The sequence below is a fragment of the Cryptomeria japonica genome, chromosome 8 (assembly GCF_030272615.1).
Source record: "Cryptomeria japonica chromosome 8, Sugi_1.0, whole genome shotgun sequence".
Classification (NCBI taxonomy): Eukaryota; Viridiplantae; Streptophyta; class Pinopsida; order Cupressales; family Cupressaceae; genus Cryptomeria; species Cryptomeria japonica.
Window position 1 is genome coordinate 179424359 of NC_081412.1, and position 26261 is coordinate 179450619.

General features: G+C 35.3%; 1 protein-coding gene across 2 annotated transcripts in view; it reads right to left on the reverse strand.

The window, feature by feature from the left end:
• Positions 1 to 26261, reverse strand: part of LOC131048442 (DNA repair protein RAD4) — a 200108-nt gene that overhangs the window by 68845 nt on the left and 105002 nt on the right. For both annotated transcript variants that reach the window (XM_057982395.2, XM_057982396.2), the window contains exons 6-9: positions 12856 to 12948; positions 12598 to 12717; positions 12262 to 12311; positions 8878 to 9696 (exon numbers count right to left, since the gene is read on the reverse strand). In XM_057982395.2, the coding sequence (XP_057838378.2) occupies positions 8878 to 9696; positions 12262 to 12311; positions 12598 to 12717; positions 12856 to 12948 (1082 nt within the window). The remainder of the gene's footprint in view (positions 1 to 8877; positions 9697 to 12261; positions 12312 to 12597; positions 12718 to 12855; positions 12949 to 26261) is intronic.

The window sequence follows — 26261 nt, forward strand, 5'->3', positions numbered from 1 at the left end:
CCACATGGTGGTCAAGACCAAGCAATTTAGGGGATCGCCGACCCTCAACCAGAGGGAGCATAGGGACAAGTCAAAGCCTGGAAGTACCCAGAGTGTTGGGACGTTGGAGGTGGACGTGTACAGGACGCATGCATGGCCCAGAGTTCAAGGAAAGCACCGAAACATGGCGGTCAGAACAGTCCACCCAGGTTTGGCACACCAGGATGTACCCGAAGTGTTAGGGACGCTAGAGGTGGGCGTGTAGAAGACACGTGCGTGGCTGAGAGTGCAAGGAAAGCACCGTAACGTAACGATTGAATCGGACCAACGGTCCCCCAGGTCTAGCACACAAGGGGGTAAGCAGGTGAGAAACCAATTTGCAAGAACTTGTCCCTCACCGAGGAACCGAGAATAAGGAGGCTTGAGCCAAAGACTCCTTCGGTACCTTCTGAGCGAAAATAATGATGAACACCCAGGAGAAGCAGAAACTCCCTAATTTACAGGGGATGGATCGAAGGATCCTATATGGCATTTCAAAACATGTATAGTGATATGGGCGATGAATGGCCTAAATGAGCAAGACTACTAGCTAAAGGCATTTCTCGCCACTGAGGAATTGCCATGGACTGGTACACAGACCTCCACACCAAGTGCAAGGCGGGATGGACTAATCTAAAGAAGGCATTCGAAGAAGAGTTCAAACCCCTAAGGGATGACAACGAGATTGTCGCAGAAATCTACAATACCAAGCAGGGTAAAAATGAGAGTGTACACGCTTACAACTATAGGCTCAAAGAGTTGTTAAACAAGATTGAGAAATAGCCAGCCGACGAGTTGAAGAAGAGGTGGTTTACTGAGGGATCGATCCCTTATAGTGCGCAAGAAGATGAAAGTAGTGCCTTCATCCTCGTACATTGATTCTTACAATCGGGTGATGGACATCGAGAATGAAAACAAAACCCCCTCCTGAGGGAAGTGGAAGACCGATGATGACGAGAGCACCGAAGGTAGCAATGACAAAGAATCCAAAACCGTACGAGCCCTTTGACGGGATAAGTTGAGAATGATGAAAGAATTGAAGGCCGAGAAAGGAACCAATAAAGCAATGAACTATGGTGTACTGGATACAAAAGTGAGGGGCACACGAAAGGTAATTGTTCTAGAAATATGTTTTGTGAGATTTGCTAACTGTTGGGGCATTCAATCAAGGAGTGCCCATACAATTTGAAGATGAGAAGTACACAAGTACTCTTCACACAGGGAGAGTCTAGCCCATCGAAACCACAAAATATATCGCCTAGCGGCAATGGAAATCAACAAGGGAAGAACCAAATACAGTACGACTCCAGAGGGTGTCCTATCATACAATGCCGACAATGTAGTGAATGGGGACACTTTGCGAGAGACTGACAGAATAAGAAAGACAACATACAACTATTGTGCAAATGGTGTGGATCCGGGAATCATGAAGACACCGACTACTCAAAGCAAAAGGGTATTAATATGTTGGATGTAGAGGAACAAAACAAGGCGATTTTGGCAATCACGAGAGTACAGAGGAAGAAGGCGACATACTCAGACGCTTGTACAAAGAAGGAACTACTCCGAGAAGCCAAAGCCAAAGTAGACCAAAAGCTAGCAAAGGAACGAGTAACCTTCAATGGAACTAAAAGAACGTCATTGCAGGAGTCAAAAAAGAACATAGTTCAGGAGGTGCTATAGACAACCATACCCATCAAGGTGGCAGACCTTCTTCAAACTATGTCACGACTGAGAATGGTGATTGCCAACACAGGCAGTGATGACACAATCATCCAAAAACAATGTAAGCCACAAGAGGAGGAACTAACGAGAAAACCACCACCCAAAGGGAATGAGGCCAGCGATCCAATGTTGCTGACGGTGAGCATCGGGAGGAAGCCGGCTATTGTCGAGATGGAAATAATGTGCCAAAAGTTGGCAAACATCATCATTGATGGGGGCTCGGGAGTTAATGCGTTGCCGGAGGACACTTGGAAATATTTGGGGAAGTCGACGCTCTAGCTATTGACCTTCCACTTGGTAGGTGCCGACCAGCATGGCATCGAGCCGTTGGGAATATTGATCACAAAAATTTTCTTCGACTTTGTAGTCATCCCGTTACAGAAGAAGGCATACGATGCACTCCTTGGGAGGGGATGGTTGATTATTGCCAAGGCAAATCATAATTGGAAGTGGAACACACTCTCGATTGAGAGTGATGGGAGGAAGTACGTCATCGACTTGAGGAATCAGGCTATGAGTAAAGAACCGGCATCCTCCGACTCGAACTCTGAGGGTGGAGAGTTAGGTATGGACGAAGGGAGGAAAGGCATGGAACCCAACGATGAAGGGGTGCTCGAATTGGAAGATTGCTCTGAAGATGAGACGAGTTCCCTGAATGGACTATTCCACTGGAAAATGGAGAACTATGAGATATTTTCACCTACATGTAATTTCCTTGAAGCTACAACTCTCTATGAAAAGGAGCTGATCAAAGCATGTAACATTGTGGATGATGCATCTCACAGTACGGAGATGGAAAATAGACAGAAAAAGAAGCTGAAGGAGGGAGGCCCTCATGATTTGATCCAAAGTCATTTTTCTTTATTGGAAGCACAAGTGCGAAGAAGAAGCATAATCACAAAGGCTGGAGAGTTCAAACATACGGACAAGTAGAGATGTACAGGTAGTAGCCATACGACAACTTCAGAAGAGTTACTGTACGAGAAATCCAAAACCGTACCGACCATACCGTGCAAGACAAAGTTGGAACCGAACAGTAACTAGGAGGGATCCATACGAAGTTATGCACAATTCACGTCGTACGAGACACAAAGACATCCACATCAACAGCACCCCCATATGTCGTACGGAAAAAGTGTCCAGTGATTATCCGTACGGTCTAAGGTTGTACACCGTACGGTTCTACAAACAGGGACACCGTAGAAGAAAGTTTGTACGAGGAAATCAAATCAACAAATCCGTGCGGGAGAAAGGAAGTTGTATCGAAATGGCAGTCGTACAAGGAAATAAAGAGGGCGTACAAGGCGGAGAGGACCGTACAAAAGAGGAATCCATACAAACAATATGAAGGAATTAGTGAACCATGCAGAAGAGTTGCACCATACGAAGGCATTGTTGGGTCGTACGGAGGAGTTGTTGGGTCATACGATGGAAGAGTTGCACCATATGAAAGGGTTGCTAGGCCGTACGGGGGAAGAGTTGCACTGTACGGGGGAAGAGTTGCACGTATGGAGGAAGTGTTGCACAATACGAGAGAGTTCTTGAGTCATACAATGGAAATATTGTACCATACAGTGGAAGTGTTGAGTTGGATGAAGTCTCAAGCTGCACACCTCTGCACCGTACAGCCTAAGTCACCAGGTTCGGCCGAATTTCAACCTTGAAGTTCGAAATTCGCCGAACTTGAAATATTCTACAAAAACCTTAAAAAATTCGATTAAATTTGATTAAATTCGAATAAAAATTTAGGGTAACCGAAAACCATTTTTTTATCTTGCGTTTTAGGGTTTCGTCGAATGGGTTTCCATTGCTATTGCAATCACGGGAGTTGCCAGTCGCTGGAGTTGCCAATCGTGGGAATTGCCAGTCGCAGGAGTTGGCAGTTGCGGCCCACGGGAGTCGCCATTGCTACCCGACGTTGCCGACCACCATGGAAGTTGCAATCACGGCCCACGGGAGTCGCCCGACCTGCACGGGTAGGCTTCCGCTTATCCTCTTTTTTAAAAAAAATAATTTAGGTTTAATAATTAAATACTATTAAACAATAGTATAATTAATATTTTTTAGGTTTATTATTATATTATATAATATTATAAAATACACATAATTGATGATACACATTTATATATTTATAATATTTATTTATAATGTTTGTATTGTTATTGAATATTATTATTATATAATTTATAATTTATATTAATAGTTTTTAATTTTATATTATATATTTTTTTATTTTTTTTATTTTTTTTAGGTTTAATAATATATTAATATTATTATTATTTTATACAATATGATTTTACAAAATACACATAATACACATTTATTTATTTATAATATTTATTTATAATGTTTATTTATAAATTTATTATATATGGCGAATTTAATTCGAATTTTATACATTTCGAATTTTTTCCACATCGAACTTCATTCGAATTTCAAAGCTATCGAACTTCGAATTCGAATTCGAACCTGGTGACTTAGCGTACAGCCAAGAGAGAAGCACAAGCCTGTACGTAAGAACAAGTTCGTACGTAGGGAGGATAAGCCCATATGGAAGGAGAACAAGTCAAAGAACACAATACCCATACAAGAGAATATGACTTGATTAGAATTTTGACTTCATTGGCCTTGTTTTTGGTGTCTTAAAAAATCACGAAAATCATGTGTGCCACGGACCCCGCAAGGGGCGCTACCCGTCGACCCCGTAAGCGGTGCTGCCCCTTGACCCCATTGGGGGCATTGCCCCCAAACCCCCATTTGATTTGGCAGGTACATTACAAGTTGGGGTTGTCCAATACAAGTCATTGTCTGCAATCTTGTCCTTAGTCTTTCCAGATATTACTTGATGTTTACTTGTCCTCTAGAAGACGACTTTTTTTTTTGGAGGGGGGGTGCGGATGATGTAGTCGGCATAAAATACTTATTGTTATATTTGATAATATTTGTTATCTGCCAATGTATTAATTGATTGTATTAAGTGGGTTGTCACTCTCAGGTAGTTATGTGTCAGTTGGTTGACGATCATGTACCTCTCAGCAACCATCGAGTCCTTTAAATATGTTGTGTATCGCCAAGGAAGGAAGTACAGTATAGTCGAGAATTGTAATCCTTGGCCAACCATCTGTGGTCTTCTTCTCTGTAATAATTGCATGTGCGAATAAAGATATTTTACTGCCATATCTGGTATGCATTGTCATGTATATTATTATTTCCTGGATTTAATTTATTAGTTGTAGTGGTAAAGCAGGGTTAAGTTTAGAGTTCAATTAAAGTTGGGATTAGGGTATAATTAAGATTGGAGTTTAATTAGAATTAGGGTTAGATTATAGTTCAATTAGGGTCAAAATTAGGGTTTAATTAGGTTAGGGATTAATCAGAGTTAGAATTCAATCAAGTTTTAATTAGGTGGAAGGTTAGGTTACGGTTCAATTCGGGTTAGAATTATGATTCAATAAGCATTAGAGTTTAATTAGGGTTAGGATTATGGTTAAAATTGCGTTAGGGTTTAATAAAGGTTAAGGTTCAATTAAGGTCAGGGTTAGGCTTCAATTAGGGTTAGGGTTAGAGCTTAATTAGGGTTAATGTTCATTTAAAGTTAGGGTTAAGGTTCAATTAAAGTTTAATTAGGGTTAGGTTATGATTTTATAAGGGTTAAATTAAGGCTAGGGTTAAGCTTAGGATTTAATTAGGATTAGGGTACAATTAGAGTTAAGATTCAATTAGTGTTCATTATTAGGGTAATGGTACAATTGGGGTAAGGTTTAATTAGGCTTAAGATTTAATTTAAGGTTTAAGGTTAGGGTTGGGATTAGGGGTCAACTAGGGTAAGGGTTAATGTTAGTGTTAAGGTTAGGGCTTAATTAGAGTTATAATTAGTAGGGTTATTATATGATTAGAGCTAAGGTTTAATTAGGGTTGAGGTTTAATTAGGGTTAGTATTTGATTAAGGTTCAATTAGCATTCATTTCAGGTTATTGTTTAATTAGAGTTAGGCTTAGGATTAGAATTCAATTAGGTTTAGAGTTGGGGTTAGAATTAAGCTTCAATAGCATTCAATTGAGGTTAGGGTTTAATTAGGATTACGATTCAATTAGAGTTAGAGTTGGGATTTAATTAGGGTTATAAGATAAATCATTCAATTTTTTTTAATTTTGTTTTGTATAAACAAAACCTACACCAAATGAGGAAGACAAATGAAATGTTTTTCTATTTCAGCGACCCATTTTTTGGGGGGTTATCTTCCAATGCAGCTGTACTATTTTTGCATATTGTAAATTGTTAAATCAACTTATAATTATTTATGTAGCGATTATGTGTCTATATTGCTTTTACAATAATGGAAATCTCCTATGATAACTTAGAAAATTGTGTTAAATATGTGTATGTATTTTTTATGAATGTCATCCATATTCGGGATCTTAAACAATGGTTGTATCCATATCTAATACCATATCCATATTCGTATCTGTATCCAGATCCATGCAATAATGGAAAAGAAGGTTAGACCAAAAAAACATCAATGAGGAAATCCTCTATCTTTTCAAACCCAGAATATTTCATGTTCAGTTCTCGGTTATTGAGTAGCATAGACTTTTGCTTCTACAATAGCTTCCTTCTTGTGACTTACACTAACAAGCTGGAGCTGCATATTCTAGAATTATCCACTTGCTGGGCAAGATCCCTCCCACATAACAAAGAGAATATTGACACTCTCTTATTAGAATACATAAGAATTTCTAGGCTAACTCTAATCCACACAAATGATTTCAAAGACAGCTACATATAACTTGTTATTCTGGCAACTTGATTATGGCTGGAGACAACACGGTTACACTAATGAAGTCTTTGATGTCTGGGCCAACAAGGCTACATAAGGTTGTGTTTGCTTTATGTAGGGCTCCATTGAGTACTCTTTTATACAGGAATGAGAAAAAAGGGACAACTGGAAATTCCCTTAAAATCCTGGGAGCAATCTTTAAATAGGGAAATAGCACCTAGGGGTGAGGACCGCTCCCCATGGAACACTAGCTTTGTTCTTGGTTTTCTTGCTTGTTTTTGGAACAGTACTCGTCAAAATTTCACAATTAGGTCCCCTGTACTTCTTTAATTCTGTATTTCTTCCATTGGTTTCTTTTGAAGTTGTTTATATTTGGTCTATTGGTCGGATCGTTCTAACGTGATCATTTTCTTAAAGGGATTTTAACTCATTTTTGTTTAACACTTTCCATTTTTAAAGCTATGATTGAGGATTTTCTGGAACAACCGATTCAACTGTTCCTCCTGATTCTTCTACATGATTTTAGGGCATTTATTAATTGACACATTTGATATTTCCTGAGCATGTTTGCCAATCCATTTATGAAAATTCTTGCTTGCATGCTATATTCCTTACAATTTCCTACTTGATTGAACATCCACGATTAATTAAGTCCTTCTACTTGCTCTTTTTGGTGTATAAATCTATTTGTCATGGTTATTTTAATGTATTCCCAGGTTTTAAGAGGTTTCCTGGGAACTGTCAACAGATTCAGACTCAGCAGCCTGATATTTGACTGACTTAGATTCAACAAAAGGTTAACAAAAACTCTATTTAAAACACAATTGACTCACCAAAAAGTCATATGGACCTGCTCAGACTCGGACTAGGAGAACTGGCCAAACACTTGGAGAGTCCTGTATAATTATTTTATGTTCTTCAAGTTCAGTCTCTATGTTATTTCACAACTATTTTGATGTGGATTGAAATGCAATGCTTCCATGAGCACTTACCATACTCAACAAAAGCATACAATTGAAATTAAAGTTCGATTAATCTTATCCAAGCCTGAAGTACTGCTTCACTAACTCTTCCATAATAGTTCATTGTATCTTTTGTTTGGTGATGAGGTAGCATTCATAATTCTGGTTGAATCATTGCCTTGCCTGGAAATTGACATTTTGATTTTGCAAGCTTTGGGCTAATGCTTAGGCTTCTGTATGCCATAGTTTATCCTCCAAGTTCATCAATTGACATTTTGATTTAGCAAGTTTTGGGCTAATACTTGGGCTCGTGTGTGCATAGAATGCAACATACACGATAGTTTATCCACCAAGTTCCTGTATGACTAAACACTGTCATGACTCTTCATTTCCAAATATGTGGATGAAATCATTAACCATGGTCTCCCTCTGACACATAGTAAACAAACAACTCAAGATGCAGTGCAATGTGCCATGCACCTATTAAATTGTGGCATAAGGAAAATGAAGAATAATAATCCGATTCAACCATCACTGTAAGCAGCATTAGACAGTCCTCCCCCAAACCAACATACTGATACTCTATGCACATTATTTGATTTTCGTCACAAACTCTTGTACGGATTTGAGCCACTAATTAAAAGTTCTGTACAATACCATGGGTACACTTGCAATATTCTTTCTGCAGATAGTAAATTTTATACAAATTGCATTAGAATAAACCATATATTATGGAATTATGCAATGAGCATAGTTCCGCTCTTCCTCCAAATACAGCTTTTAACTTTTTAACAGACCACACACCATGCAATTGAATTTCTCACAATCTCCCCTATCAGCCAGAAGACAGCAAGACTTATATATCATTCCAATGCCATCGTTTATGGTTGTGAATTCATATATACACCATAAAATTTTGACATAGAATAAATGCATATTACAACATTATTATTGTGTAAAAAACTATAACTGAGTGCATCCAGACTATGTATTATCATCACTGTGGAAAGCTTACAAACAAACTAATAATTTCTGTATGCAAATACACTGAAATATAAATGTTCAGAACAGTGACTATAAACTGAAAGTTGTAAGAATAAACACTTGAAAACCCCTAGAACAAATTTTGAGGTGATCTTTTAAAGCAAAGCTAAGGAACTGTCATTGAATAGAAATTCAAAACTTAAATGTCAGAAAAATGAGTGATACTAAATGGAAATCAAGAATTGTAATACCACCTATTTGATCACTATGTTTAGCAAAAAAAATTATGATTAAATAACATCAGTTTTACCACAAAAGTGTTTGAATTTCCTGGGGTCCTCAAGCCATAACAATCATACATATTCAGACCAAATTGTCCATGATATCATAAGAGAAAAGTTAGAACTAAACCTGCGTGTCACATCTTTGGCACCATTTCCAGCAAATGCAAGCACATAACGTAGAGGCCTTTTCCAAGAAGCAGCAGCTTCTTCCACTTTTTTCTCCCCATCAATAACTCCACTAGCAGCATCAACATGCACCCATCTTCCTGACAAAGTTTCACCTTCACAATAGACTTCTGCCCAGTGGAAACATGGTACCAGTTTTCTAGACCATACTGCAGTGCTTTTCTTCTGACTAGAAAATCTAGGTTTTCTATTTTCGTGTCCCTTCTCGCTTGTTGATGTGAACATGTCTGTCTGCGCCCTCCCAGGTATATCATTAGAAACCATATCGTCTTCCCTCTTAGACTTTTTTGGTGTTTCTGTAGCTGTCGCTGCTAGAGCCATTGCCAACTCCATCTCAAATTCCAAGTCTCCTTTTCTTTTGATAACTTTTCCCTGCCCTTCACTGTTGATTGCCAGAGGATTTTCATTCTGTGTACCTTTTTCCTTCTGCTCTCCATCTGCAAATTGACCTTGTGAGAAGGTTGTTTCTGATGTTATTTTCCCTGGTATGGAATCCCTGTTTTCACTGCCTCTCTTACTTCCACGGCCTCTTCTTACATGGGATTTTGGATCTGCATCACTGACTGCCATATTTTGAGTGTAACCCTGATAGCGACACCTAGAAAGAACTTGCCCTAGACTAGCTATTGTTGTTTTGGTGGTATTCATATGAAGCAAGTTCTGTCCATCTTCAGAATCTGATTCTGAATTCCAATCTGCAGATGCCTCCAAAGATTCGCCATCTGGTTTTAGAGGGGCAACATCAAGGACTGAAACATACCTGATATTCAAATGTCTAGGACCTTGGTTAGGTACTATAAATAAACAGAAAGCACTAGAATAAGTTTCAAATCAAGCTGTCTTCCAAAATAAAAGAGAGAAATTAAATCAATGTCCACTGATGAAAATAGGGGAATAAAATTTATAAGTACAGCCAACGGTAGTAGCAATGAACTAGTAATACAGCATCTTCTACCTAAGACAGTGGTATATTGAGTTTAATTTGGACAAAGCTTCCAGGGAAAATCCTGGTTCGAAACAAGCAGTGGATCTTTTCAAATTATCAGAAGGGAGACCTGCTATGGGCATATGCTGAACATTTCCAATATTCACCAACAATGAGGCAAAAACCAATGCAATTATTCTGGGGCTTATGCAAGCACTGGCAAAGAACTTTATCCATTGGAAATCAAATGAGACTCCCTTCTAATTATAAGGACTATGAAGTTATGAACAATAAGAATAGTAATACAATTGTTTAATCAATTGGTGCTTAGAAAATATTGTAGAAGTGCTTAGGCTACTTCCTAGATTTGAATCTGTTCACTTATCCAATTGCTATTATGAAGCTAAAAAGTCCAGCAGTCTTCATGGCCAACATAGGGGCGAATCAAGTGATGTGCAATTCCAAGGATACCTCCCCCACAATGTGCTGTTTATTCCTCTAAGCACAGACTAGTCCACTCAACTCCATGTACCAGAAGAAGATAGTAGCGCGGACCATTCCCTTGCTGGAATTTTTGTGTAACACCTGGATTTGTATGATCAAAGCTGGAAGAGGTTCCCAGTTTTGATTGTACTATGAACTATACCTTGAATGCCGATTCATGCAAAAGTTTGTATCTTGAATGATTGTTTTCTTGTGATTTTGAAATCTTATGTAGGAACAATGCTTTCTAGTGGCCATCACAATGCTCAAATCGGGAGCTCAACCATCTAGCTTCATAGCCATATCAAGGTCAGTTGATGGCTGCCTTTGGTAAGGGACAGCATCCTTGTTTAGTGAGAATCCCACTTCAGTCAGTAGGTTGAGATCTTATCGGTTTATCTGTGATAGGGCTGTCTGCTGCCATGGACTAGTGCATTGTTATTTGATTTTGTCTTCCTGAGCACAGGCTGCATGTGATTATTCAGCTACTGATTAGGTTGGGTTAAAATCAATAGTAATTGGTCGTGTGGGCTATAGTAGGAAATTAGGATTAGGAATGATGATTGACACCATTTCACATAGGTTCATCCATGTAAACAGCCGAGCCTAATCAATCAAGGTATTATTGTTTTATTTTATTATGCAGCTTTCTTAGCTCATGGTTTAGATGAAAGTTCCAAGTACAATAAAAACCCATTATTTTATAAAATTATAAATAAAAAGAGAAGCAAAATGAACTGCTCCAACAGAATATAAGCCACAGCATAGAGAAGATGCAGTGTCCAAACTACCAGTCCATAAGGAGAATAAGTGGTGCCTTTGAGCGCCATGCAGTCACCAACAAGTCATGTCAAACAACCAGTTCAAAAGAATCACTACAATGAAAAATCATTACCTATAGCCAATTAATAAAGGAATTCAATAGTGCCAGTTGAACAGCTAAAAAAGAGAGATCAGGCAAGCATTAAAAAGCTGTTAAAGAAAGATTTCGCTCAATTTGACCACAAAAGATGTATGTTTCTTTCAGTGTAAACATAACATGTTTTAAGTTATAAATATGGGGCTAAGTATTTTCAATCCCACAAGAATCATATGTTTCCACCAACAGGTTTGAAGATCAAGTAAATATTTGTTAGGAATTTAACCTCTGTGTCTTATGTTAGACCCTATGTGTCCTACTATATAAGACCCCCTGTGTCCTATTTCTTTTTTTCTAGCATAGTTATTCCATAAAATCACACATGATCATTTATTTATCAGATACACATTAAAAAGAAATGTGCCATGAGTTGTCTGTTACAATTCTTTTGATTTTCCAAAAATAACTCCCTTTCACATTTACATGCATCTTGTGAGGAAATAAAGGAGTTATAAAAGCAATTTCCATTGCTCCCTTAAGGAATGTGAGTTACCTCATAAACATAATCCCAATTGTGTGCACTTTTAAACTGACCTCTTCTCTCTTCATAGAAACATCCCTACCTCATTTATGCCAACATCTTTGAATGCAATCTTGTAGGTAGTTTTGTAAAAGTCCAGGCACTCTTTATTCTCTTTCCACAATTATGGATAGAATACTACAGAAGGTTGATTTAGCACACAGATTTTCAATTCCCATTGAAGGCTTTCTGCTCTTACGAACTTCAAGTTTATATTGGTGATTTGGCAACGTAAAGGAAACTGTGCATGTCATTGCTAGTTTTTACTTGTGATTTGAAGAATAAGTAGTGATTTAAGTGTCATATTTTCAATACCTACATGTTTTTGAAAAATAAAGTTCACAAGCATCCCATTCTCTCTCTCTCATTTCAACTTTTTTTAATGCATATTTAAAATAAATCACAAAAATACACTGCAACAACTAGACATGCACACATATTTAACTAAAAATACAATAGTTTAATGTATGGTACACACCGAGTGGTCAGACCTAAAGCTCTTAAAAGTGCCACGAATAAGGCGGCCACCTGAAAAAAAACATCTACCTCATCAGAAACAACCAGAGAATTACAGAATGGAAATTTGCATTGAATTATTACTAATGCTCACTTGAGGTGAGAAACACAGCCAAAAAGAATAATAAGTTAACTTCTCTTAATCTTTATTCATTTTTCAAAAGGAAAGAACATCCTTAAGCCATTAAACAAAAGAGCATGGATTTTCAATCTTAAACTAAATAGCTCATTATACATAACCAAAAGGTCACCAGAATCAAACTAGCTTGACCAAAGTCAATGAAATAAATAAGATCACCTCTTCTCTGGTCCCAGCACGAATTTCTATAGCGTGACACAATTTGGCAATCAATGTTGTTCTTTCTTCAGGCTGAGAAGTGCCTTCATCAGGAGACTGGACATGAAAAGCATTTTGAAACTGCAAACAACATGATTGCAAAGGAATTGTCCAATTCATGACTCATGGTATGGTCTAGAAGTCATAAATTTAGATGCCATACAACAAATCAATTGCATGACCATATTAAGCCTCATCAAATTCTAACTTAGTACATACCCATTTAACAAAATCCATCAATCTAATTGCTGTCAGCTTCTGTTCCTTGCCCAGATTTAACAACTCTGATGGAAGAAGAGAATATAAAGAAGCCTGGCAGTTATAATCTGAGATTAATAACAAATCTCAAAAAGGCAACACCACATGATGTAACAGCATAAGTGGTCCTCAGTTTATAAAATACATAACTTCCTCATAGGAATGCATGATATTAAATGTCAAGTCAGGTAGTTTTAATAAAACATAGAGTAGCATAGCAAAGATAACCTTACATTACAACAAAGCTCAAAAAGGCAATGCAGCATGATGTAACAGCATAAGTGGTCTTCAGTTTATAGAAACACAGACGACTTTCTCATAAGCCTACATGATATTAAATGACAAGATCGAAACTCAGTGCCCACAAATAAAAAAACATAATGACATGATAATCATCAGAATTTGTATCAGTGCCTTCATAGTTATCAGCAAGTGTTTTGGTTCCTCTTCTACTGATACAGATTAAACCCAGTTCACCAATTCTAGCAATCCAGTGTCCTTGGCTCAATTCTTTGGTGACAACTCCTTTCTCTTGGATACTTGGACATTTTATAGACTATTTTTAGTCATATTGGAGATCTCACATACTTTCTTTTCTCATACACCCCGCCCCACCCCTCCCAGGTTGAACCCTCCTTTTTGTTCATCAGATGGCTTTCAGATACCAGTTATTGTTTTGGTTTTGGTTATATTTCAGTTTGTAGCTTCTCTGGAGCCTCTTGTTGGCTCCCTCTTGCTATTGCTTCCAGCTTTATTTCTAAATCACATTGACCAATTTTGGTCACCTGCGAACATTAATACAATTTTTTTCTTTTTTAATAACTCTTAAAGAAAATTTCAATCATTACCCATGCAAATTAAGACACTTCCAGCTGTCTCTTTTAACCTTCTGTCAACCAACCTTATGACAAATATATCAATCCCATTGATAGTTATACTTGAAAGAGAAACGTGTAATGTCCCCTACTAGGAGGCTGCCAATTCCGGTAACTTAATAACAGTTCTGATCTGATCTGATCGATGGTGATGTCACTGGATGCTTTTGATTCCTTTCCTTCATATCTCTCAATGTGAAGGAGAGGTCACACCTCTTCATTATGGATGCCCTTTGGCAAGAGACACGCCCTTTCACCATTAGCACCCTTTGGAAGAGTGCAACTCTTCATTACTTCTGCCCTTTGAAAAGGACACAACCTTTCACAATCAGATCTGCACTTCTTATTTAAATCACATCTTCACTTCTGATTCCCAAATTATCTTCCCTCAAATGAGGTTATCTTCTCCCTTTTATATCTCATGTTTGAAGGAGTCGCAACTTTTAATTTCATGCCTTTGACCATTCATTAACTTAATTAAAATTTAATTATATTTCTTTAATATTTTAAGTTTAATTTTATTATTATCATTTATCATTAAATTGTATTTCAAAGTAGGGACATTACAAAACAGTGCATGATGTAACAACCTAAGTAGTCCTTCATTTGTAAACACCAGACATAATATTAAATGACAAGACAAAATCCAGTTTCCATAGACAAAAAGCATGAAACATCTTCTCAATAACTCTATACGAAAATTTTGATTCATTTGCCATGACAGCTTCAGAGACTTTTAGCTGTATCATCTAAACTTTTGTCAACCCATCTTACAAAAAACCCCATCCATCCCTAAGGGTAGTCCTATGTGTATGAACAAAAGTGGTTGAATTGGCTTTGATATTCATCAAGTCAAATACAAACAAAGTGGTTAAATTGGCTTTGATATTCATCAACTCAAATACGAACAAAGTGGTTGATTCATGTTATGCATGTGGACTTCCCTACTCTATGATCCCTGTCATGTCCCCTCCTTGATCGAGATATATATATATATATATATATATATAAAACAATTATTATTAATTAATATAATAATTACCAAAGAATGACTATTTGAGATTTATTTATATATTAAATATTTTTATTTAATTAATATTTATTACTAATTAAATCTTGAAATATTCAAATAAAATAAATTAATATTATATTATAAACATATTTATATATTATAAATCATAAACATAATATACATATTCTTAAGTGTAAACACCATTTATTTATTTAAAATAATACACATATAATTTACACAATCAATAATAAATAATAACAATACTATTAAAATACAATCGAATAGAAAATGACTAATAAGAAGCCTATTTAAGCATCACGTATATATTGTGACCCTAATAAGACTCCCCAAAGGAAAGAAAAACTGTATCATTAACCCCAAATCATTTTGTAGAGGATGTGATTTGTTTATATTATAGGGAGATGCGATCTGTTTGGAACTGTTTGGAACGATGCACCCTTTTCTCTGGCAAGATATAAGAAGTCCCTGAAATCATCCACAGCAGGGGGGTGGAACGAGGGACGGGATTAACTATTTAGGGGAAGATTATGGAGAGAGGAGATCAGTACCGTTATTAATTAAACGCAGTAACATCCTTGTCTTGGGTGGTATACATAGGAATGTATATAGTAAGAATGCTTAATATATAAAACTGATAATGTTTTATGCAGAATTTAACAATAATACTACACTGCAATATTCATAACAGTGGCAGACCAGATCTGACACTATCAGATCTGATCTGTCTGTGTCAGATCTGTCTGCCTTTAGCAGCTACTTACTATATTAATAAATTAGGTTTGAAAGCAGTAATATTAATGATTTATAAAAAAATAATTAGAAAAGATATCAGTAATTGGTTATATTATTTATTTAATTAATTTATGTGTATATACTCAAATCAGAATAAGTAATATATATGTAGCAAATGATGAAATAACAATAATGTTTGATATATATATATGTATTTATGTTATTAGATTGTAAATCAGAAATAGTCCATAAGATAGAAGACGATAAGGAGGATATGTTTATATGTATAATCCTTGTACTACTATCAAAGGAAATGTTTTCATGTTAGGACATCATAATTGGTTTGACACTTGCATTAAGAATTATGAATGTAGGATAGATGAACAAATTATTTATAATAGTTAATTGGTTGGGCAATGGAGTATCACCGACTGAATTCCGGTTAAGGTGGAAATGTCTCCTAATATATTTTGTTTGAGTCATAAGTATATTGAAATAGATTGATTATGTCTAAGCCTAGTAGGGGACATTACAAGTGGTATCAGAGCGTTGATCCTGCCATCCTGCAGGGCAAAGATGAATCATTGAATCACTCTAGTCAATAAGAAGAAATCTGACAATACATGTATTCACGTCTATGCTTCGTGTTTGCAAATATCTATGTGTATACTTCGTGTATGCTTTGTGTCTTCGTACATTCATGTGTATACTTCGTGTATGCCTTGTATGTTCATATATATACTTTGTGTTTTTATTGATAAATGATTGTAAATTGCTATCTGAATATACTTACGTATCAGTTATTTAATAGTGATTGATATCTGAATATACTTACGTATCAGTTATTTAATTATATGAGTTTATGACTGAAACTCTATAGTATTATGTAATCAGTTCCATAAACATAATAAATGGATTATTACACACATTTACATTAATAATACATATTCATTAAATATTACATAATATTAATATTCTTATTTACATGGTAATCATAATGTAATATTGACAAGGCAACAATAACTAATAAGACTAATAAAACATTAATAAACAATATATAACAATATAGTGGCAGACAAGATCTGACACATGTCAGATCTGGCTGCTTTCCCATCCTTTAAATAAACCATACATTAAGGCAGTACTTATATTAAGGAAGTCTAAGATCAAAATGGTAATCGATGATCACATGTTTATCATGGAAATCACTGTTTATACATAAAGTTGCTAATGTAATTTACTCCCACCGATTACATTAATAACTAATCACTGATAGAAGACGCCTCTACATAAAGATGCGTTTCTTATTAGAGTCACGACTTATGAAGAAGTCATGGGAATTCATATATCTTAAGGTTAGGAATCCAGAACTATTTATTCTTGATGATACCAACTCTTATCCGTAACTAGCAAATGAACAAGATAGAACAATTACACAAGACAGAAACAAATTGTTAATCCTTAATATGAATGTAGTCGGAAGGTTGTATGAATGAATAGGGAAAGGCCTGTGTAAAACCATCGGGCGTCTATCCCAAGATGGGTAGAGATCAGCGACCCATGTAAGACCTTCAGGGTGTCGTCCCAAAATTAGGCCTAGGCTTGGATCCAAAAACCCTGAGGGAGTCGTCACGCTAAGGTATCAAAGCGCCCTATTCAAGATCATAATCCTTTCCAAACTTACATTAGTAGTAAGGTTTTTAAGTTGAACTCCATCATGATGTTAATTTCTATTTCTATTTCTATTTGCTTTGAGAATGTTGGCATTATGATGTCTTAAATGGTTAAACTTACTTGGGGATTCTTAATGTTGTCATGTTTTCGGTATAATTACATTATACACCTTTCTAATGTATGTTCCTTGTATTCTTGGTATATATATACTACGTGTATTCAAAAAATTGCTTCATGTCTAATAAGTTTTTCAGCATGTATGCCTTGTGTCTTTATGTATGCCTCATGACTGATGTGTCTTCAGCATGTCCATTCCATAAGTGCGTTTCTCATGTATGCTTGTGTACTACTTCATTGTTTACATGTATGATATGTGAATGACTCATTCCTTATGCATATTCATGTCTATACTTCATGCATATTTGTTATCCATGCTTCATAAACGACATGTTGGTTTTCTACCTAATATGTTTTCCACATGTATGACTTGGTCTTAAATGTACTTATGTGCATGATTCATGCCTTACAGGTATTCCTCTGTATACTTCATGATTCATGATTTTCCGTGTATTCATATGTATTATTCATGCTTTACTGCCTTATGTGCCTTGCTTCATGTTTTACGTATATCTGTGTATATTGCTTCAAGCCTTACATGTCCTATATATTACTTGGTGTTTTATGTGAATGCTCCATGCCTTACATCTATGCTTCGTGCCTTATGTATATTACCCTATGTTTACATGTGTGCTGTTTCATACTTCATGTATATACTTATGGATTTGTGCTACATGTCTGACATGTATTTAAGTGAATTGCTTCATGCTTTAAGTGTATTTGCATGCCTTATGTATGTTTCTCTTAAAAGTATATATTTCATAATTTGTGGATATTTATATGTTTACTGTGTTGGCCCCATTGTATGTTTTATATGTGTACATGCATACTTGTATGTATAACTATGCGTTGCTCCATGTTTGTCATATTTTTTAGCATGACTGTGTCACCCACAGCTCCCTACCGTATGCTTTATGTTTGTCACATTTTTTAGCATGACTGTGTCACCCACAGCTCCCTAATGTATGCTTTATGTCTTGAATATGCTTTGCATTATGATTGATATGCTTTCAATGTGTTATTCCATGTGCATTTTATATGCCTTTCTCGAATGCTTCCGGATTGATGTGTTTTCAGAATGCTGACCCCATGTGCATTTTCTAAGTGTATGTATCGTGTATGCTTTACATCCAATCTAGTGCATGCTTGTCTACGTAAGTGTCTCTCTCATAACCACATACACTCACATATATACTTTGAGACTTAAGAGAATTTATGTGCATGCTTCATGTGCTTCACAACTTAAGTGTACTTATGCGTATGCACTATATGATTCATGCATTACATGTATTTCGCTTGTATGTTGCATGCCTTTGTTGTATTCACTTACATTACACATATGTTTCACGCCTTGTGTATATCCATGTGTATAATCACACCGTGTGTATATTCATGTATACTCCATGTTTTATGTAGATGCTTCTTGCCTTATATGTTTTGGATTTACACCTTATGTATTCGTGTATGCTTGATGTATTGGGTTTGTGCATAGAGTGTTTACTCTATATATGTTTCATATACATGCTTTACGCTTCAGATCTTATATGTATTTGTGAATATTGCTACATGCATTACTTATGTTTATGCTTCAAGACTTCCATATATGCTTCAAGCCTTGCTTGTATCTACCAGACTTCGTGTGTATTACTTCATACCCTATGTAGATGCTTCATGTCATTATATATACATATGTATATGACTCAGTTTGAGAAAATTGTCGATTGCTGGAGGACAAGCAATTTTGGGAAGGGCGGACTATCATGTCCCCTCCTTGATCGATATATATATATATCCTAAATAAAACAATTATTATTAATTAATATAATAATTACCAAAGAATGACTATTTGAGATTTATTTATATATTAAATATTATTATTTAATTAATATTTATTACTAATTAAATCTTGAAATATTCAAATAAAATAAATTAATATTATATTATAAATCATAAACATAATTTACATATTCTTAAGTGTAAACACCATTTATTTATTTAAATAATACACATATAATTTACACAATCAATAATAAATAATAACAATACTATTAAAATACAATAGAATAGACAATGACTAATAAGAAGCCTATTTAAGCATCGCGTATATATTGTGATCCTAATAAGACTCCCCAAAGGAAAGAAAAACTGTATCATTAACCCCAAATCATTTTGTAGAGGATGCGATTTGTTTATATTATAGGGAGATGCGATCTGTTTGGAGCGATGCAACCCTTTCTCTGGCAAGATATAAGAAGTCACTGAAATCGTCCACAGCAGGGGGGTGGAACGGGGGACGGGATTAACTATTTAGGGGAAGATTACGGGGAGAGGAGATCAGTACCGTTATTACTTATTAATTATACGCAGTAACATCCTTGTCTTGGGTGGTATACATAGGAATGTATATAATATGAATGCTTAATATATAAAACTGATAATGTTTTATGCAGAATTTAACAATAATACTAAACTGCAATATTCATAACAGTGGCAGACCATATCTGACACTGTCAGATCTGTCTGCCTTTAGCAGCTACTTACTATATTAATAAATTAGGTTTGAAAGCAGTAATATTAATGATTTATAAAAAAATAATTAGAAAAGATATCAGTAATTGGTTATATTATTTATTTAATTAATTTATGTGTATATACTCAAATCAGAATAAGTAATATATATGTAGTAAATGATGAAATAACAATATTATAAATAATGTTATTAGATTGTAAATCAGAAAGAGTCCATAAGATAAAAGACGATAAGGAGGATATGTTTATATGTATAATCCTTGTACTACTATCAAAGGAAATGTTTTCATGTTAGGACATCATAATTGGTTTGACACTTGCATTAAGAATTATGAATGTAGGATAGATGAACAAATTATTTATAATAGTTAATTGGTTGGGCAATGGAGTATCACCGACTGAATTCGGGTTAAGGTGGAAATGTCTCCTAATATATTTTGTTTGAATCATAAGTATATTGAAATAGATTGATTATGTCTAAGCCTAGTAGGGGACATTACAATCCCAGTAGCAAATTTCTTCCTTTATGACCGACTTATTCTGACATCTTTATTTAGCATTGGACTGGGTATTTATAGTTATACTATTATCTTGAAGATGCAATTGCCTACTTCATGAGTTATGTCATAAATATTTTAGATTGCAATAGAAGATATCAATATATTATTAGGTACTGAACCTTTTAACTTGTTCACTCCAGAACAACTGAATTTCTATTTTGCCAGTGGTTTGGCCCATACTTTTAAAACTTACTAAATACTCACAGACTAGGCAAGTATTCATGAGATTTTCTAGAAAACAAGCAACTCACACCCAAACTCGCCACTCAGCAGAAACCAGTTTTTTGCAAGTCAACAGTGCCCACTCATGACTGTAGAACAACTGCCACTACCCTAATGTGGTCATCGTGTGCCCTAATTTTCATTGTATTTAAAAACATGCCCACTGAAAAACATGATTTCAGACTAATTGAAAATATGTCACCTCCGTAAGTACTTTAAAATGTACCCTCAACAGCAAATATGTGACTGATATTTGTGAAAAACTATATTACCAGGTCCTATTTTGAAACTGGTTCGTGTGTGGGTTTGGTCCTAGTACCAGTCCTTTTCTAGTTGCTTTCCTTCCTGGTAACCCAGGCAGTACCCTGGGTGTACTCAAAAGGACCTCTGCATACCCACAAGCAGTCAGACCAAGAAAACATTTTTTAAAATTCCTTTTAAAAAATGCATTTTTTAACCAAAAACTCTTCCCAAAAAAATGAGATATATTCCAGAAAATCATGAAATACCAAAGAGGTTTCATGGATATTATTCAAGTGCAACAATTCATATTCTCCCTAGCGTTACCAATTGTGGGTGCCATAACTTAAGTCTACAGTTCATTAAATTTTGAAGGGTCTAAACAAGTTGAAGGTTTAATGATGGACCTAACGATGGTCTCATGATATTCCAAAGAGATTTTCAGCAACTTCACGGCAGATTTATTTCAGGAATCTAACCACTCAAAGACATGCATTCAACCCCAACTGAGCTGTATAATCAGTGATTAAGAGCTGGTCATTATATATAAATCAAATTACATAAAATATTCAATCCAGAATATTACATCTTTCTTGACTTTAGCTCCTCTATACTAGGGAACTTTTGGAAATCACAACAATTTACACTAAAGAAATATGAAGTTAAGTGGACCATCTTTTATCCTAAAATATTGCTCATAATCACATCCATGTAAGGAGTGTAACTTTCAATTTTGGAGCATGATGCTTTTGAGACATGAGTATTTTCATTTTTGCAAATTATGAATATTGTTGACAAATATACAGGTTCTAATACTAAAGGTTGTGAATCAATCTCTATCCAAAAAATATTCAAATGATGAGGTACAAGGCTTGGACAACTACAACATGAACAACTGAAAATTAAGTTGCCTTAATGTGGAATTGCCATGATTAGATCCTTCTTCTTTATGATTCTAAAAAATCAGCCTACATAACATGCTTATTAACACCGTCTTATGTGAACTTGTAACAGCAATAAATCATACATAATATCACCATAAGATAGCAGCAATGAGGCACAAATTAACAACGTAAGAGCATCACATAACACAAGATTTATGTAGAGAAACCCTTGTGAGAAAAAAACTCCACCAAGAAGAGAGGTCAAGTATGCATTATCAAATAAATGTGATTAAAATACATTCACTTCCAATCTCCTTGTTGCCTCCAACATGGCAGCACTTGTGTACATATGAATAACCTCCTTATGCTTCCCACCTGTCCTTGTTACTGCAGAGTAATATTCAACTGTTCCTCCTCAATTCTACATCCAAATAGTTGTTTATATAAAATGACAATTGCTCCAAAACACCAAACAAGGCATCCAAAGAAGGCTCTTCATTCCAATTGTCCCAAACCCTTGGATTTCCTCCACAAGAGTCAAAAGGACACCAGTTTTGGCTCCAATACTTTCCCTCCAACTTGGGCACCCAAACATGGTAGATAAACATTACATTAAATACAATAAAATGACAGAATACCAGGAAACACTTGTTGAATCTTCCAAGCACCCACTTGGAGAAGCCCAAATGTCACTCATTTCTCCACTCCACATGTCATTAATTATCCCATTCAAGGCATCCACATGTGGGTAAAACAATATTAAATAATTGTGTTCACAGCACAACTTTACTGCCGCTAGTGGAAACCCATCACCCCTTATGAATGTATTACAAACAATAGTGAGAATAAATATTACAAAATATTTTTCCAATACATCCTAAGTGCCTTTCGACACTTTCCAAGGATGTCGGAACCATGCAATATGACATGGGATTTACAAGGTAGATGGCACCTCAATTCTAACAAATATGAGGTATTTAAATATACTGTTTATTGGCAATTATGAGTATCGCTGTTCTTATAATTTATAATTCTGAACATATATATATATATATATATATATATATATACACCAATGGCCAAGGGAAGAAAAAATAAGAAAATTGCACCAGGTTCTGATACTCATACCTGCACCCCCATACCCAAACCAGTAAACATGCAATCGTTTTTCCATCTTCATAACTGAATTCAGACCTCAAAAAACTTTTCCTCTGTATGTAAAAATGTCACTGGAAATCAAGTAAAATGGATAAAGTTTATGTTTTTGTAAGAAACCTTACTCAAATCTGTCCAAACATTTTCTTTTCCTGTCCCGACTTTTTCCTTATAAGTTGAACGTATAGGTTTCTGAATTTTTATTCCAATGTCTACGTATTTTTTAACAGAATTGATTTCAGATTTCTTTGCAAGGCAATACATAAAATATATGAAGAATGCAGCATACATGAACACGAATAAGAATGTTTTTACTTATTAAGAATACTATCTCAGAAATTACAGAGAAAAGCTTTGATTTTCTAAACTTGATATAACTTACAGCAAATCGAGATTGTGAGTCACTCACCGAATTTCTCATCTCCAGCATACATTCAACTTGGTGACACAAAATACGGTCCTAGCTAATTCACCAGTATGCAACCAGCTCCAGGCATTCACCAGCATATCTATCTTCCATGTCCTATAAGCAAATTGAATCACCAGATATTCCGAATCAAGCAGCAACAAGGAGGTTCAAGCCTCACTCATGGCCCCAAGATAACATAAACCCTGCCCAGGATGGCTACAAACTGTCGGTCAACTCACCCATCACAGTGATTGCTCATTCAATTCTACCACACGATGCAATATGCTCAGACAATCAGCCACAATCTTACTTCAATGAGAGGAATGAACTGCAGCCAAGAGATACCCACTATTCATCGTTGATAATAAACTTACTCAAATCGCCTTTCTCTACTCCCTAAATACCTTAACCCATGTCTAGGTCAAGCATGAATCAATTCCATAAAGTCTCGGTCTGTTGCCTACCTATATCCTTCATGCCAAGCCCGAGCAGATTTCCAGGATAATGTTAAATATATTAATGATGAAAACAAAATTGGTCAAGACTTTATCTGCGTATAGTCTCCTCACACCAAGATTAGAGTTTATTTCTCTTCACCCTGTTATCATGCTTTCAGATTTGGCCTCCAAATCTGAAAAAGTATGATAACCCCCCACAATTTTTGACCAATCGTGGTCTACATACTCTACGTATATTAATAGAGGTGATTTTCGTCCAAAATCTCTCTATTACTTTGATCTTTTAAGTCTTTCCCGTTTAAGTTTTCCTTTCAAAGGTCTTAGTCTTATTTCTTTTTAAGTTAGTTTTATTTTTATCTAAGTGTCGAATCAGGTTCTAGACCCGATCCTGCACCTACTAGTGTTTCTTAGGTGTAAATCAGGTCCATAGACTCGAAATGCACATAAGAATGCAAATTGGGTCCATGGACTCGATTTACATCATTTATTGTCGATACCTTCGAATTTAATGAATTTGTGTTTGTTTTTAAAACAAACTCTTTGAAAAATTGATTGCTCAAAATAATCGGATAATCTATTCAATGATATACAACCGTATATATAGAGATTATAAGATGACGTTCTAAATTAAGAACTAGTCGTTTAAGTGAAAACTAAAAAGCTAAATAAAGCTTAGAAAAAAATAAATAATAAAAAGCTAATTATGCGTCTTTAATAAAGAAGCAATAGTTTCACTTAACACACTAAAAAAGCTAAACAAGCCAACTAAAAAGATAAATGGCTAAATAAGTCGACAACTAAGATGACCACTAAGAATAGAAGATGACCATTATAGAATAGATATTAATGTAAGTCGACAACTAAGATGACCACTAAGAATAGAAGATGACCATTATACAATAGATATTAATATTATTTTAACACCCTCCCTAATGGTCATCGTACTCAATACCCTACAGAAGACACTGCAGGTGTTTTGATCACAAATGCAAAGAACACTCTGATGCTACGGAGACCCTCCCAGGATCTGCAGAATGTAAATGACCAAGAGTACCAAAAGCCATCCAAGATAATGTAGCCCTCACACGCGAATCAGAGATCTGGCATACGCGAATTACTTAAGCCTGAAACCATGATTTTGAGGAAAAATCGGCAAACACTTTTGCAGAAGAGTATTAAGCACTGATTGCTCCAACAACTCCAAAACAGACAGCAAGATACCACGGTTGCAGATGTTCGCCCTAGCAGTGTGACCCAAAACTAACTGCAACAAAGCATGATTTTTGAGGAAAAAAACCGTCAAACCCTGTGAACTTCCGGAATCACAAAATCCCACGCGAACTTCACATATTACAGATGATTTTTGAGGAAAAAATCGAAGAAACTAGCAAACAATTTTTGAGGAAAAAATCATGAAAACCTAGAAATCCCATGCAAACTTTGTGGATTACAAATGATCATTTTTAAGAAAAAATTATAAACCCTGCAAACAATTATTGAGGAAAAAAATGTGAAAACCATGGGACCTGTAGAACGAGAGGTCTGGCCTAAATCAATCTGATCAAGGCAACGATATTCAAATATCGTCATCAAGCATTGTTTCTAGGTGTTGTTGCAGCTATTGAATTTTTTACTGTGTTCCAACATGATGTTGGTCAAAGATGCCATTACGAAAAACCAAGGTTGAACGAGGTCAACCTAGTGAAGGCACGAGACAGAAGAATTTGATTAAAAAATCAGAATAGAAGCAGCTGCACAAAAATCTGAAACCCTGGAGTGGAATTCTTGGCATGAATCCCAATGCGCAAGTTTCGAGGTTTGCTAAAAACCCAAAAATTAAAATTTCTACAAATCTGAACCCTGAAATTTTTTTTTAAAAAAAACAGAAAATAATAATCTGCAGAAAAAAATATGGATTTTTTTCCAAAAAAATCAGTTAAAAAAAACAATTGTTCTGAAAAACCCAGATAATTTTTTGAAAACTTCACCCAAACAAACCAACAATTTTTTTCATAAAAAAATTGATTAAAAATTTCAGGAAATAAATTCCAGGTAAAAGGGCTATTGAATTTTTATTAAAAAATTCGCTAGATCTTAAAAAATTCCATCGACCCGCTCTGATACCATGAAAAATTGATTGCTCAAAATAATCGGATAATCTATTCAACGATATACAACCATATATATAGAGATTACAAGATGACGTTCCAAATTAAGAACTAGTCATTTAAGTGAAAACTAAAAAGCTAAATAAAGCTTAGAAAAAAATAAATAATACCATATACATAGAGATTACAAGATGACGTTCTAAATTAAGAACTAGTCGTTTAAGTGAATACTAAAAAGCTAAATAAAGCTTAGAAAAAAATAAATAATAAAAAGCTAACTATGTGTCTTTAAAAAAGAAGCAATAGTTTCACTTAACGCACTAAAAAAGCTAAACAAGTCATTTAAAAGCTAAATAAAGCTTAGATAAAAA